General features: G+C 45.0%; 1 protein-coding gene across 10 annotated transcripts in view; it reads left to right on the forward strand.

The window, feature by feature from the left end:
• Window positions 1-12,686: 12,686 nt before the first annotated feature.
• LOC127784420 (protein ACCELERATED CELL DEATH 6-like) overlaps window positions 12,687-13,327 on the forward strand; it is a 28,549-nt gene continuing 27,908 nt past the window's right edge. For 5 of the 10 annotated variants that reach the window (XM_052311725.1, XM_052311721.1, XM_052311723.1 and 2 more), the window contains exons 1-2: window positions 12,689-12,817; window positions 12,904-12,928. In XM_052311725.1, the coding sequence (XP_052167685.1) occupies window positions 12,726-12,817; window positions 12,904-12,928 (117 nt within the window). In that variant the 5' untranslated portion in view covers window positions 12,689-12,725. Of the gene's footprint in view, window positions 12,818-12,899; window positions 12,929-13,327 lie in introns of all 10 variants that reach the window. The other 5 variants (XM_052311715.1, XM_052311716.1, XM_052311719.1 and 2 more) reach the window with 5 other exon arrangements.

A 13,327-nucleotide genomic window follows, 5' to 3' on the forward strand; every position in this document is an offset into this window, starting at 1 on the left:
TATGGCATAGCAGTGTTCCACTCCCGAAGATCCTTGAATTCGTCACTTGTCACTAGGGCACCCTCTGGGTCGAAGAAATCTCCTTTCACATGTCAGCATTCATGGTGTATGAAGTTGCACAGATCACACTGGACATTTGTGATGCCTGTATCGTCAAAGCTTGTTCGATGTTCTAATCTTGGCAACTGCATGCATTGAAGATAAACAATATATTAGTATCATAAATATGTGAAGCTTTCTAGTACATAGTATAGATACTTACATCCTCTGCGTTAACCCAGTACCTCTCATTAACCCTAAGGAATTCGCACGCATAATACCCGCAAAGGACAATTCCTCTAAGTTGCTTGTGGACACATCATAGAAAAAATAGTTAAATTTTGCAATTAGTGAAACAATTGGAATACATTAAGTGAGTGGAGTATTACTGGCCAATAGGTATGTACTAGCAGCTTCTCCTTTGTTTGGGTCTGTTCTCCACCCTTGAACTTGTAGTATTGGTACGCACTGTATGGATGTCGTACCGTTTCACATTAAGGAGGATATTTAATTATAATATTCATATAAAAATGCAAGAGTCACAATCACTTACTACTGTAAGATTGTTAGAAATTCTTTATATGACTGGTGTCTGTAATCGAGAGGGTCCAAGACTACCACGGTTCCGTCTTTAGGGTGGATGAGTAAACAGATATAATGATCGCTATATATTAACAACAACATTATTTGTTAGTACCAGCTAAAATAAGACATATGTGTAGAAGATAAATGTACCAGACTTACTCAAAATTATAAGCGGCCATGACGACTCTCTTATTTTGAAAGTGCAAGAAGGCTCGTCCAATGTACTGTGCGACAATAATCAATTTCTCCTTGTGCAAGCCCTTCTTGTATTTAGCTATCTCTTTTGGAGTCTTGCCCTTCAGCTGGTCTGACCCTGGTGCTAGCCTCACGGTATGTTGTGTTTGACAGATCCGAGTTGGATCCAAGAAGCCGATAGGTTCCTTTTTCTTCTTAGCATCCATGTATTGCATCCTACAGAAGAAGTTTGTTAGTAACATTCACATGGATTTGTATTGTACATACTTTTCATGTAATTAATTAAAACTCATACTCACATGCACCAAACACCGACATAGTTGACGCCCATCTTATCCCGACGATATATGGTGTTGAGATCTGAGATATCTAGCCATACGTAACCTTCGGCACCGAAACAATCTGCCGGTGATCGAGCTGTTATATTGCCCAAGCCTTTCTTGCTCGCTTCCATGTAGAAGGTATTTAACCTTCTCATCTCCCATGGTCCTTCGTTTAGTGCCCACTCCGGCAAGAGTGCTTTCCCATGTTCGTACTTTTCCGGGCAATCATCAGTTGGCAAGCATGTTGGCCCGGCTAGTGCAGCGGCCTTCTAGGGGTCATCATCTCTGAGTTTGGCACGTTCCTTACCCCCTCTGAAGACGGTTACCATGAACTTCTCCTTGTTCTCATCTTTGGACTTGGAGTGGTGGCTCCTAAGCACTCTAGGCACCTCAGAATTGGTAGTGGCCTTCTCAGTGACCGGGGTGTCTTGCACCTCGGGGTATTTTGCAGGAGAAGGGTCTTCAAATATTTCTGGCTCTGTACCGTCCCATTCCAATCCTGGTACTTCTTCTATATCTGTCCCGACTGATGCCACAAATTGCACCTCAGGTTCTGCCATTGTAATCTCCATGTGGACATCTGGCACTACAATCTCCATGGGCACCACCGGCACTGCAATCTCCGGTGGCACTTCCGGCACTAGATTTTCCTTATGCATCTCGGGTTCCTCCGCCTTATCAGTCACCTTCCTCTTAGGTTGTCTCGGAGGTTTTCCCAACCCTGGTTTTGGCAGTACAGGTTTTCGCGTGGCGTCGGTGCCCAATCCAAAGGATATGTCATTCTTGTGCCAAAGAATTACAAGATCAACCGCATCCCCAAGTATGGATACAGCATCTTGAGTAGGGAAGTCTATGTCGTAGGACTCAAACCCTTCGTGGACCACTTGCGGCTGCACTTTGGCATACGCATTGCCTATGAACTCTTCATTATATGTTCTCCCAGTGATAGCAATGGTTATAGCGGCCTCAAGAGTTTTCCCGGCGTGTCCAATGGGAACGTGCAATCTGCAGGGTGTATTCTCCTTGAGGTCATCAAAGGGGTAATCAGGCTCAGGTTCCTTGGTTTCGGGGGGAGGCAAAAGCATGTGCTTGACACAGAAATCCATCATTTGCCTTTCAAAATCTGCAGCCCCTTCGTCTCTAAGTTTATCCTTGAACGTTTCACGCGTCTTGTAGGGGTCATGTTTGAACCCTTCCTTCCAACTCATCTTGGACGACACACCTCGAACCCTACCCCTATGCTCAGGAGTACCAAGCGTCGTACTTAACACATCTTTCTCCCTCTTAGGCTTAAAAGCTCCTTTCTTCTGTGCACTGGATAAATTCTCTATTGTATCGACCACCACCACCAGCTCCGGATCTTCAAACAATACTTTGCCTTCATCCGTAATCTTAGGAGTTCTAGCTCTTACCTAGTTCCTTGATCTCTGTGTCCATTCCTCCATTGGTACCGGAAGCCCCGCCTTCCTCATTTTCTCCTCCTCTTTTGTCCACTGCTCCACCTTTGGTGCATATCCCATAGAGCCTAAGCGATGAGGAAATTTGTTCTTCTTGGCCAACTCTGAAAACTTTTTGCTCCTTTCAAGTTCTTCCGGGGAGTTCTTGAATGTCAGAAAGTCGTCCCATGCTTCGGGGTTATGTTGGCATACGTCGAAAACGGTGTACGTCCCATCTTCACGAATTTCTTGTTCAAGGTGGTTTTCCAACCACGCCAAGACTTCTCCATTGTTTGCAGTGCACAATTCCTCACTGCTGCCTCTGATCCATCCGGGAACTGGAAGATTTTCTTCAACTCTTTCCATAGGTCTTCCTTATCCCCAATCGATACATGATCCCAGTCCTTGACCGTAATGGGATCTTTTCCCTTACTATTATGCCACACTATGAACTGAATTTCACACGTGCCGTCTTAGGGGCGAGCGGCTCTCCTTTTGGCGAAACATAGGTAACAACATGAAACCCTTCGTCCTTTCTATTCACGCTTCTCTCGCCCCTTCTTTTCTTCGCCTTTGCTGACCGTTCGCTTTTCTTTGAGCCGGTTGTGTTAGCTGGGACCTCATCGTCTTTCGACGGATCTTTTTTCTTGGGCTGCCGTTTTGATCATCGTGGTGCCGTTTCCTACGAGAAGGTATATACCAAATTTACTATTAGCTCGGGCTAATAGTTATCACGGTGAACAGTTTACATATTAAGTTTACTTACCCCTTCTTTAGGGGGAATAGTTATCACGGTGAACAGTTTACATACCTTAACAACAAGACTAAAGGTACCTTCATAGTCTACATACTATAACGCTACTTAAACCCTTTTGCAACTAAGCGAGCTTTATATCTATCAAGACTACCATCTTCTTTCCTTTTTATCTTATAAACCCATTTGCAATCAATGACATTTCTACCCTTCTGAGGAGGAACTAAATGCATCCATTGCAAGTTTCCAATTCTTATCTTTCAAAGCATCTTGTAAATTTTCAGACACACCAGTTGAGGTCAAAAGACCCCATTTTACTGTACCATCAGTGTAGATTTTCTCCTTGCGAATTCCACATTGCAGCCGTGTGCGAAGACGTGCTGCTGCGTCAGACTCCTGATTCTGATTTGCAATTCCAAGTCCGCGCTTCGCCGTCGGATCGGCGGCGGCGATAATTCCAAGTCCGCGCCTCGCCGTCGGATGGCCACCGCTGCCACCGCTCCTCCACCGGCTGCCATCGCCTCGTTTTCCTCTCTCCCGTTTGTGCGCGTGCCTGTCGGTCCCTTGCCGCGTGCCTGCTGGCCCTTGCCGCGCACCGCTACCATGCAAGTCTTGCCGCATATTGCCGTGCCGTGTCGGTGCCTGCCAGCCACTTGCCGCGCGTGCCGCACCGTGCCGGCCAGTTGCCGTGTCGCCCGTCCATTTTGCTTGCCGTGCCAACGCCGTGTTTGCCTCAGCTCAGCAGCTGAGCCGACAAACCCTAGCGTTGCTTGGTCGGTTTCGTGACCGACCCGAGCCACCGGTTTCGTGGATCGGCGTTGGACCGCACGCGTTGTCCCGGACCACGGTAGGTCGGCTCCTTGAGATGCTGACCTATGGGGCCTATCTGCCAGTGCCGTTTCCCCTTGTTGTCCACCCTCGGGCGTTTATGCATAATAATTGAATAAGGATTTTTGGTTTATAGTAAGAACACAGTGAAGCTTCTAAAATTCATATGTACTTCATCTGTATTCCGTTTTAATCCATTCAAGATTCAGTAAATTCATAAAAACACCTAGAATCTATTAAAAATAATTTTGTTTCCTGTTTCAATAGACTTCTAGAAGGTTTGCTTGTGTGTTTTGCTTGTTGTATAGAATGCGGCAGTTCCGACACTCATGTCTACTTCGAATTGGTCGCTGAAGCCCCTCCAACTCAAGAGCAAGGCAAGTCATACACAAACCATTGATCATATTGAACCTATTTTTACAAATCCCTCGCTTTCTATTTAAATTGCATTGTTTTTATATTGTCATGTGGGATGGATTCCTATTGTACTTAGCCTATTGTTATCCTATGTCATTTATAGCTTGGGAAATAATTTGACTAGATGATTGGTTTAGGTGATGCTTGGATCAATTAGCACACTATGGGTTTCACATTAACTTTAGTCCTTAATTTAATGATTGATTACCACCATGGTAATAAGTAAACTAAAATATGCTAAAATGGTGTATTGTGGGTGCATGGTTTTGATAGTCGCACCCATGACAATTAAGGACCGGTTCCCGGGAAACACTGGAAGAATTACTCGTACTTACCACAAGACAACATGAGCAACGGCTGGATTTGGAGTGTAGCTTTTTCCTAGCCGACGTACTAAGGCAAGGGTGGGTGTGATGGAGTAGGATGGGTCCTATGACGACCTCTATTGCTTCCAGATTCACCTAGGCATGAGGGGGCTGCCCACTGCCGGTAGGGGTGGGGGCAAAACCTGAGGTGGGCGCGATTGGTTAGGGAGGGTTATACAAAGGGTCCTATCACAGTCTCTTTCCGAGGTACCTTGGTGGTATTGAGGCGTATGATAACATGTCGTGGGGCTGTGTCTTGTGGGTAAAGTTGTACACTTCTAATCAGAGTAAAACTATTCGAATAGTCGTGCCCGCGGTTATGGGCAGTCAACCAGATTCACCGTTATTAGTCTCACCTGAATATTTGGACTTGTTGAATGGTTTAGTTCAGGTGGTTTGTTTGGGCCTGTTTCAACGTGGTTTAGCGTTGGATAGTGATGTTTAATATTGATTAATTTATATCTAGTGTTTTACTATATTCAACTTGTGATTTTAAAATGCCAGCTTTATGCAAATATCCTATACCCTCCTTTGGTACTATCTTGCATCATGCCTTCTATTGGTATGGATTGTTGAGTACGGTGGGTAGTACTCAGTCTTACTTTATTTTTCCCCCAACCCTCAAAAGCAAAGTATTATTCAGATGGAGATTATTGGGAAGAGTAGGCTTGTTGCGGACGTCAAGGATGCCTGTGGATTTGTAGACGCTATGTTTTCTCAAGAGATCGATGATTAGTTAACTCGATTATTTATTTCCGATGCATATATAAGACTTATTTATATTTTTGTAAGACGTGGACCTGTGTATCAATATTATCGTCAATGTACCCTGGCTGGTCCTAGACAGATATTTTAATACACTTTCTGCTTGAAATTCGCGTTAACGAATTTCTAGGCGTTACAGACACCACATTTCATTTCATTATATGCAGGCATTGACAGTCAGATATTATGATTTAAGAACCATCAACAGTCGCCATGACGGCAGCGCACCGGTTTTGCCGTGGTTGGAGGGGTCGTTAACGTGAATGACCTTGGCGGTGGCAGCAACGAAGTTGGCGAGGAAGAACGGTGCCAGGGAAGTCGTGGCCGGGGATGGAGCGTGAGGAGTCATATGCCTACGGACGCTGGCCTGTTGACGGTGAAGTTGAGAGCTCCGAAGCAGAACTCGGCCCCTACAGCGAAGCGGAGTGTCTGGACAGATTCGAGGACACCGGGGCCCACCTGGACAAGTTGGCCGGAGTTGTTGGCGAAAAACTTGAAGGAGTTGAAGGAGAAAAGTTTGGCGGTGGGGAAAGTGGCGGTTTCGCGAACGTGGCCCCGTGAAATGCATGCCATCTCCTCGAAGAAAAGACGATTGAGTGCCCCCTAACTAGCATGCCAATTTTCGATTTCTAGGATCGAGAATATGAGGTGCACTAGATCAAGGAGAGATGGTGACATAGACAATTATCCTGGTTCAGGCCCTTAGCATGGGGTAATACCCTACGTCCGGTGATGTAGATTGGATCTATGTCAACTAAAAAGACAAGAGTGTTACCGCTTAGGGTTAGTGCCAGCGCCCTTATAGAGCTAGGGCAACCGACGACATGCTTCGTACAGTATCCCTCATAATCCGGGTACCTACCATTTGCTTACTAGGGACGAGATAGACTTCCTTATCTCTTATCCCTTTCTATATATCCAAAGTATTACATGGGCCTAGGACACTCAGCCCACCCTATGCAGTACGACCCAAATGCCTGTCCTTGGGTATCCGGGTACCGTGTGCCCCATAGCATGCATGACGGTGGAAGGAGGTGACGACGCGCCTCGCCGTGATCAGTGGTCGACGAGCGGGATGGTTGCCTGGTTGGCAGCTGCCTCCGCCGGTACACCATGCAATGATAGAAACTACGTCGCTGCTGGTGTGTTGAGAAGGTCCAGCGAGAGCAACCAATGGGTTTGCATTCCACACTTCCCGAGCGGCGCGTCGAGAACCTCCAGCCGTGGTTGTTCACATTCGCTAGTGGCGGGCGGGGCGGCAACGACGACCACCACCATGGGCCACAGTGGCGGGGGCGGCGTTCGCGACTACATCATCGCCAAGTGCACATGCTCCCACTGGTTCGGACTCCTCTGGTGTGGCCGGCGCGACGACTGCTACACGAGGACTCATACACGCGGTCAACGTTCGACGCCATCCTTGCCGGCTACGTGACGGCTTCTTCCACCTGGATTTGCACCCAACACCATTGGTAGTGTGGCACCTGCCGCGCAACCACACCGCATGCATGGTGAGCTCGCCATTGCTCGATCTGCTTCCATGGCGAAGCTCGACAAGGCTTCAAGGGCGGCGCTGTTGGTATTTCTTACGATCACAGATAGAATCCGCAAGCGCACGGATATACCAATGTAGCACTTCCCCTACGGAGTATTCCAAGTGTATCGAATCCAAGAGAACGTGTGTGATTATCTTCTCGTCAGGTTCATCCAAGGACACAAAGCTAATGTGGGCATAGGGCAGAGAGGATTTCCTAATGAGAAACAGTGTCTAGGGAAAGCTTAACTTTAATCGTAACGCAATACTTCAGGCACTAGCAACCCACTGTTCCCAGATGTCGCTCTACTATGTACCCGGACAGGGAGGACTTAAGTGCTCTTGAGGGCTGTCACCACCTCTACACCTACCTCAAACATACTGTGGGATACGCAACAACCACTAGAGATTAATTACCCAGACACCACGTTTACGCAATTAATAACTACTCTAGTGCCGATCAAACACTAAAGCAATCACTATAAATAAATGGACTATAATGAACCATGATCTCGTATGCTAATTAGGAACTAACCAAGAAGTAATTCTCACTAAGCAAACCTTAATTACTCACAATGATATTTTCTATTAAAGCAGAGTAATTAACAAGATACAAAAGTAAGAGGAGATTACCGACAACTCCGGGATTCCTCCGATTACTTCTACCTTAATGTAATACCCCGTATATTAAAAGATTTTTAGGTTTTTTTTGTTTGGGTTGACTTGTTAAAATAAAGATGTTAACAGAAATAAATAAAAGAAAAATATCTTTAGAAGTGGGTCAACATGAGAAGGCCCATAAACCCAGCCCATTAGTTCTCCCCTAAAACCTAGAGAGAGGGGAACCGAATCCCACCTCCCCTCATAGTGCCGCCTGATTGGGTGCCTCCTTCCTCCTCTCCTCCTGTGTTCGCATCTCTCCCATCTACAGCAAATTGCTCTCCGTAGATCTCCACCTTCATAGCTTGGATCAAGAAGCGAAGTAGAAAAACGGAACGAGGAGGAGAGGAGTAGAAGGAGGGGTTAGACCGGAGTCTCCCCTATTGTCTCCTCACAAGTTCTCTAAAGAAACCCTAGGTGAGGCTTATCCCCTTGTTGTATCAGTTTTTCTAGCATGGCTTTAGTGCATTAATTCGTGGTTAGGGAAGGCTAGAGAAGGAGTTTGGGTATTTGTGGTTCGGTTTGTTGAAGTTCTGCATGTGGGCAGATTTGCAGTGCTTCAGTGTTTCGATGTTTTGGGGCTCTAAATGTTGTTTTCTGCAAAAGTGTATAACTAGGAAGTTGTATATATGTTTGGATATATCTTTTGACCAAAGGGCGCGATTTTTATCTCAAGTGGTTTAGGAGATATAATTTTTTTAGTATGACTGTTGTTTTTGTGTCATAATCTGGATAGTAGTAGATTGAACTGTTTTTGGAGGGGCTAAACAGTAGAATCAGCCCGGCCGCCTATAGACAAAGTTGTAGACGTTTTTCTTAGCTTTCCATATGGTAAAGTACAACCTGATTGGGCGCGTAGAACTCCAGTTATGGTTGTTTTAGCGTGGACAGTCTGAAATTCTGGACAGATTCTAAAGCTTGCTTTCAAGTGCAAATTAGACCATTTAAATAGCAGAATAAAAATATGCTTTCTACATGAAAGTTGTAGGTATTGCTCTGTAGATTTTCAAAATTTATACATTTTCCGTCATAGCCTTTTCATATTTCGAGATATAAAGGTTTGAAGCAGCAGTCTTGTGTATAATCCAAGTGGCGTTCCTTGTTATTGAGTTTTGATGGGATGGGGCAGTAGGTTCACCTTTTTATTGTTTTATACTCATGTTTGAATGTGTTTGCTAAGGTTTTGTTTGTGATTAGGTGGTGGTCCATCAGCTCGTGCATGATACCAATCCTTCGTTGGAGGCAAGTGCATGACGAACTAATTGTGTGATTCATGGATTGTTTACTCTATCTATTTATTTCTGATATATTTCAACGTGATAAGTAACTGCTTATATTCATATTATTGTTCACGCCATTTAGATTTCAAGTTGATCTTATGTGTACGATGTTATTCTTGTTTTAATATTCTGGATTCTGATTCTGCTTAAATAATTCAAATTCCCTGCTTGCCATGGATGTGTTTCAATTTGGTTCTTTGATTCCGGTTTCAATTATTCAAGTACCATGTGTAGTCATGGTACTGCAATTTGGTTCTTTATTCAAGTTCCCGTGGGTAAGCGCTGATCACGCTTATTCGGCTTTGCCAGCAAATGCTAGGATGTATTCACTATTGCCGGAATGAAAACTACTATTTCAATTCATGTCTGCCCGGGATGGGAACTACTATCTCCTTTGACTTGGTGTTTGAAAATGTGTTTCCTATCAAAGAAAAGAAAATCTTCTGTTCATGCTTTATTGTCAATGATGTGTATATGTGTTTTCTAGTTCATATTGTACTTGCTGAGTATTTTTATACTCACTCTTGTGTTTTATTTGGTTTTAGGTACGCATTGAGACCGACATGCATGGGCGGGAAGTAACGCCCTTATATTCACATCTACTTGTACACTATCAAACTATATTGCTTAGGTCCATAATGACACTTAAATTATATCCTGGTTTGGTCTTATAATAATCTTTTAGATTTCTAATAGTTTTTTCTCCATGGATTATAAGGATGGATCGTATTATAGGAATGATATTGTTATTAGTTTAACTTATAATTGCCTGTCGTGGATGTCCGTATTTGCAGGGGTGACTCTGCCGAAATTTCTAATAATTTTAGAAGTTAGTGGTTTGAGTGTTTTTTTGGTGTGGCACTCTAGGTACGTGGTTACCTGGGGTGTTACACTTACTCTCTCCCTTATCATTCCCATAACAATAAAGTACACTAGGTCCTCTTGTAATTCATCTTATGCTTTGGTGTGTGTGAATGAGGGAGAGGAGAGGGGTATTTATAGGTGGAGAGTTGCCTTGGGAGAGTGGAGATGCTCCAAGCATCCTATGAGCATATTCCTTCTAGCTTCATCTCCTCTTGACAAGTGTCCTCTCCATGACGGTTTCCACCGGTAGAAAATGCCACAACCGTCATTGGGATGAGGAGTACAATCGTCATATCGAATATGGGCTGGATTGGGCCAGCTGTGGGTTCCGCCGATCCAGGGGTTCGGCCGAACCCTGGTTGGCTCCCCTGGCCCACATCTTTCTTCAGGATGCTGACATGTGGGCCCCACTTCATGATGCTCCATGTTTTGGTCCAAATAATTGCACATTTTATATGTTGTAGCTCAAAACCATGTGAGTTCATGAGAGCAAAATATATTTCCATTCTTTATGCTCATTCTCTCCCAACTTTGGTGGTTGATCACCTGCATACAAATATACACCACCACTCGTGGAAATTGTTAGAAATAAATCCTACCACTATGTTGGAAGTTTCACATTTGTGGTTTTATACAGGTATTGACAACGTTATTTTGGCACTTAACAGCCGTCAACAGGCGCCGTGGAGCTCCAGGCGGCGTGTCTCCCCTCTTTGCGTTGTCTGCGCGTTCATCGGCATCAGCACTTGATGCCTTGAGCTGACCAACTCAGTGGCTGCTGGCAGGGGAAGAGAGGTGAGGAAGATGAAGAATCAGTCTGACATGTCACTGGTGGAGAAATGATTTGTGCTCCCGGTTGGTAACCCTATGTAACCCAGGTTTTTCAACTAGGACTATGAATCCGGGACTAAAGATCACTATCTTTAGTCCCGATTCAAATACCCGGGACTAAAGATCGATCTTTAGTCCTGGTTGGTAAAAATCGTCTTTAGTCCGGATTAATGTTACCAACCGGGACTAAGGGATTTTTTTTTCTTTTTTGTTTTTTTTTTTGCTTCCACTGCTGTTTTGCTATTTCCATCTCGAGCACAATCGCACAAAAATCATACGCATAAATCATTTACAAATCACGCACAACACACCTAAATCATCCACAAAAATCATTTACAAATCATACACAACACATGCCCATCCACAATCCACAAATCATCTCCAAATCAACAAAAAAAATCTACACATCAATTCACAAAATAAAAAAAAGCTCCACAGGACCACAACCACCACCCGACCACCTCCCCTCCCGGATCCGGCGGAGGGGAGGCCGCCGCCACCCTCACACCGCCCTAGTGCCGCCGCCGCCACCCCGCTGGCTAGCTCGCCCTGCCGCCTCCCCCTCCCAGATCCGGCGGAGGGGAGGCCGTCGCCCCGCTGCTTCCCCGGCCGCCTCCCCTCCCAGATTTGGCAGAGGGGAGGCTGCCACCCCCCGCCACTTTCCCGGCCGCTCGGCTCGCCCCGCCGCCTCCCCTCCCGGATCCGGCGGAGGGGAGGCTGCCCCCGCCGCCCCGCCGCTTCCCTTCCCCTCCCACTGCCGGCTGTTGCTAAGAGGGAGGGAGAGGGAGAGGGAGCGGCTTGATATCGAGAGAGGGAGAAAAATCTCTCCGCAGAGAGTTGAGAGAGGACAATGCGGAGAGATTTTTCTAAGTGTTGATTATATAATTTGGTTGGTAACAGGGCGGGGAGAATGATGCGGAGAGGGCTGATCCGGATTTTTCTTTTGTCCCGGTTGGTATTACCAACTGGGACTAAAAATAGTATAAGCATGACACCAGCCTGACAACTTGTCCCGGTTGGTAAAAAAGTACCCCGGGCTTTTTGAACCAGGACTAAAGATATTCTTTAGTCCCGGTTCTTACTCAAACCAGGAGTATTGTGGATTTTGGCTGACCGGGCAAAGATGGTTTCTCCAGTAGTGTGTGGGACATTAATTATTTTCAAATATATTTTATTGACTTAGATATGATTGACACATCAGCGCTACATTGGCGAAACCACAATGTTTCAAACTTCGAACGGTTTTAAGAATTGAGGGGTGTATTATACCCGGTTTTAAAGTAAGGGGTGTGTTTCAGACAAATGCTATATAGTTGAGGGTAAAATGGACCGAATAAAATATGTTTGTCCGTCGCTAATGACGTGCTTAATGAATTTACGTTGCACAATTAACAAAAATAATCCATATAAATCGAGGGTACATTTGCAACATTTTTTTTTGGTTTTATTTGCCTTTTCAGTTTTTTTTTTTGGTGTTGCCATATTTCTTTGACGGTTGCACTGTTCTCCACTTTTTTTTTTCGGTCAAATACGATGCAGCGCTGCACGCTTCTCTCCTGCTGGGCAGACGACGCCTGCAGGCTGACGGCTTTTGTCAGCGGCCCAACGGCGTCGTCACCATCACCTTGCGTCCGTCCATCCGGAACAGTGCACTAGAGCAGTTGAACAGTGCGGGGTTCCTAACCACACAGCCTAGCGCTGCGAACCACAACTAGCGAACTAGCCTTATCATTTCCGTTAGATGGTTGGATCAATAATGACCGCAAATTCATAGCTGTTACTGAAGCTGACCCTGGAGGCCTGGACGCCCCATGTCTTGGAAAACCGTGCACGCTTTGTATATAATCACATGAAGCCCCCGCGTCCTGCTAGACCCTTCTCACAGCGCCAGATTTTGAAGCTTGCAGCAGATCGAGATATTCGAGTTGGGTCGCCAGCTAGGTGCACTTCACCACTTTCCCTTTTCTCATCCACAGATCGAGTTCGATTAATTTATCTTTATTAGTTTTATTTTGTTTCAAAGCTAGGAGGAGGCGCTCTCCAGTTAAAATGGTTAGTCTTTTGTTTTAGTTAGTTTCTAACGGCAAAACACCCAACTTATTTGTCAAATAATTTTCATTTCCGCTGGTTATCAAAAGAGAGAAAATACGACTATACAAGCATTTGCGAATTTACCACTTTTTTTTCAATTTTGCAAGCATGCCGCTCGAACAACAGTTCAAGTTGAATTTTCGCAATGTTCTAGTGACACTCTTGCAATAACGATTCAAAACAGTGGTAAATTTATAATTACCCCAAAATAAGATGTTGAAGATTCAGCAGGTTTAGTGTTGGCCGAACGACAGCGATTCCTCATAGTAAGAGGAACATAGGTCATTTACATATAGGCCTTGGTAGAATCTCTATTGTTAGATTTTTTTTCTAAAAAGTATATGGAATTTTTATATTGAT

This window comes from Oryza glaberrima, chromosome 9 (assembly GCF_000147395.1).
Source record: "Oryza glaberrima chromosome 9, OglaRS2, whole genome shotgun sequence".
Classification (NCBI taxonomy): Eukaryota; Viridiplantae; Streptophyta; class Magnoliopsida; order Poales; family Poaceae; genus Oryza; species Oryza glaberrima.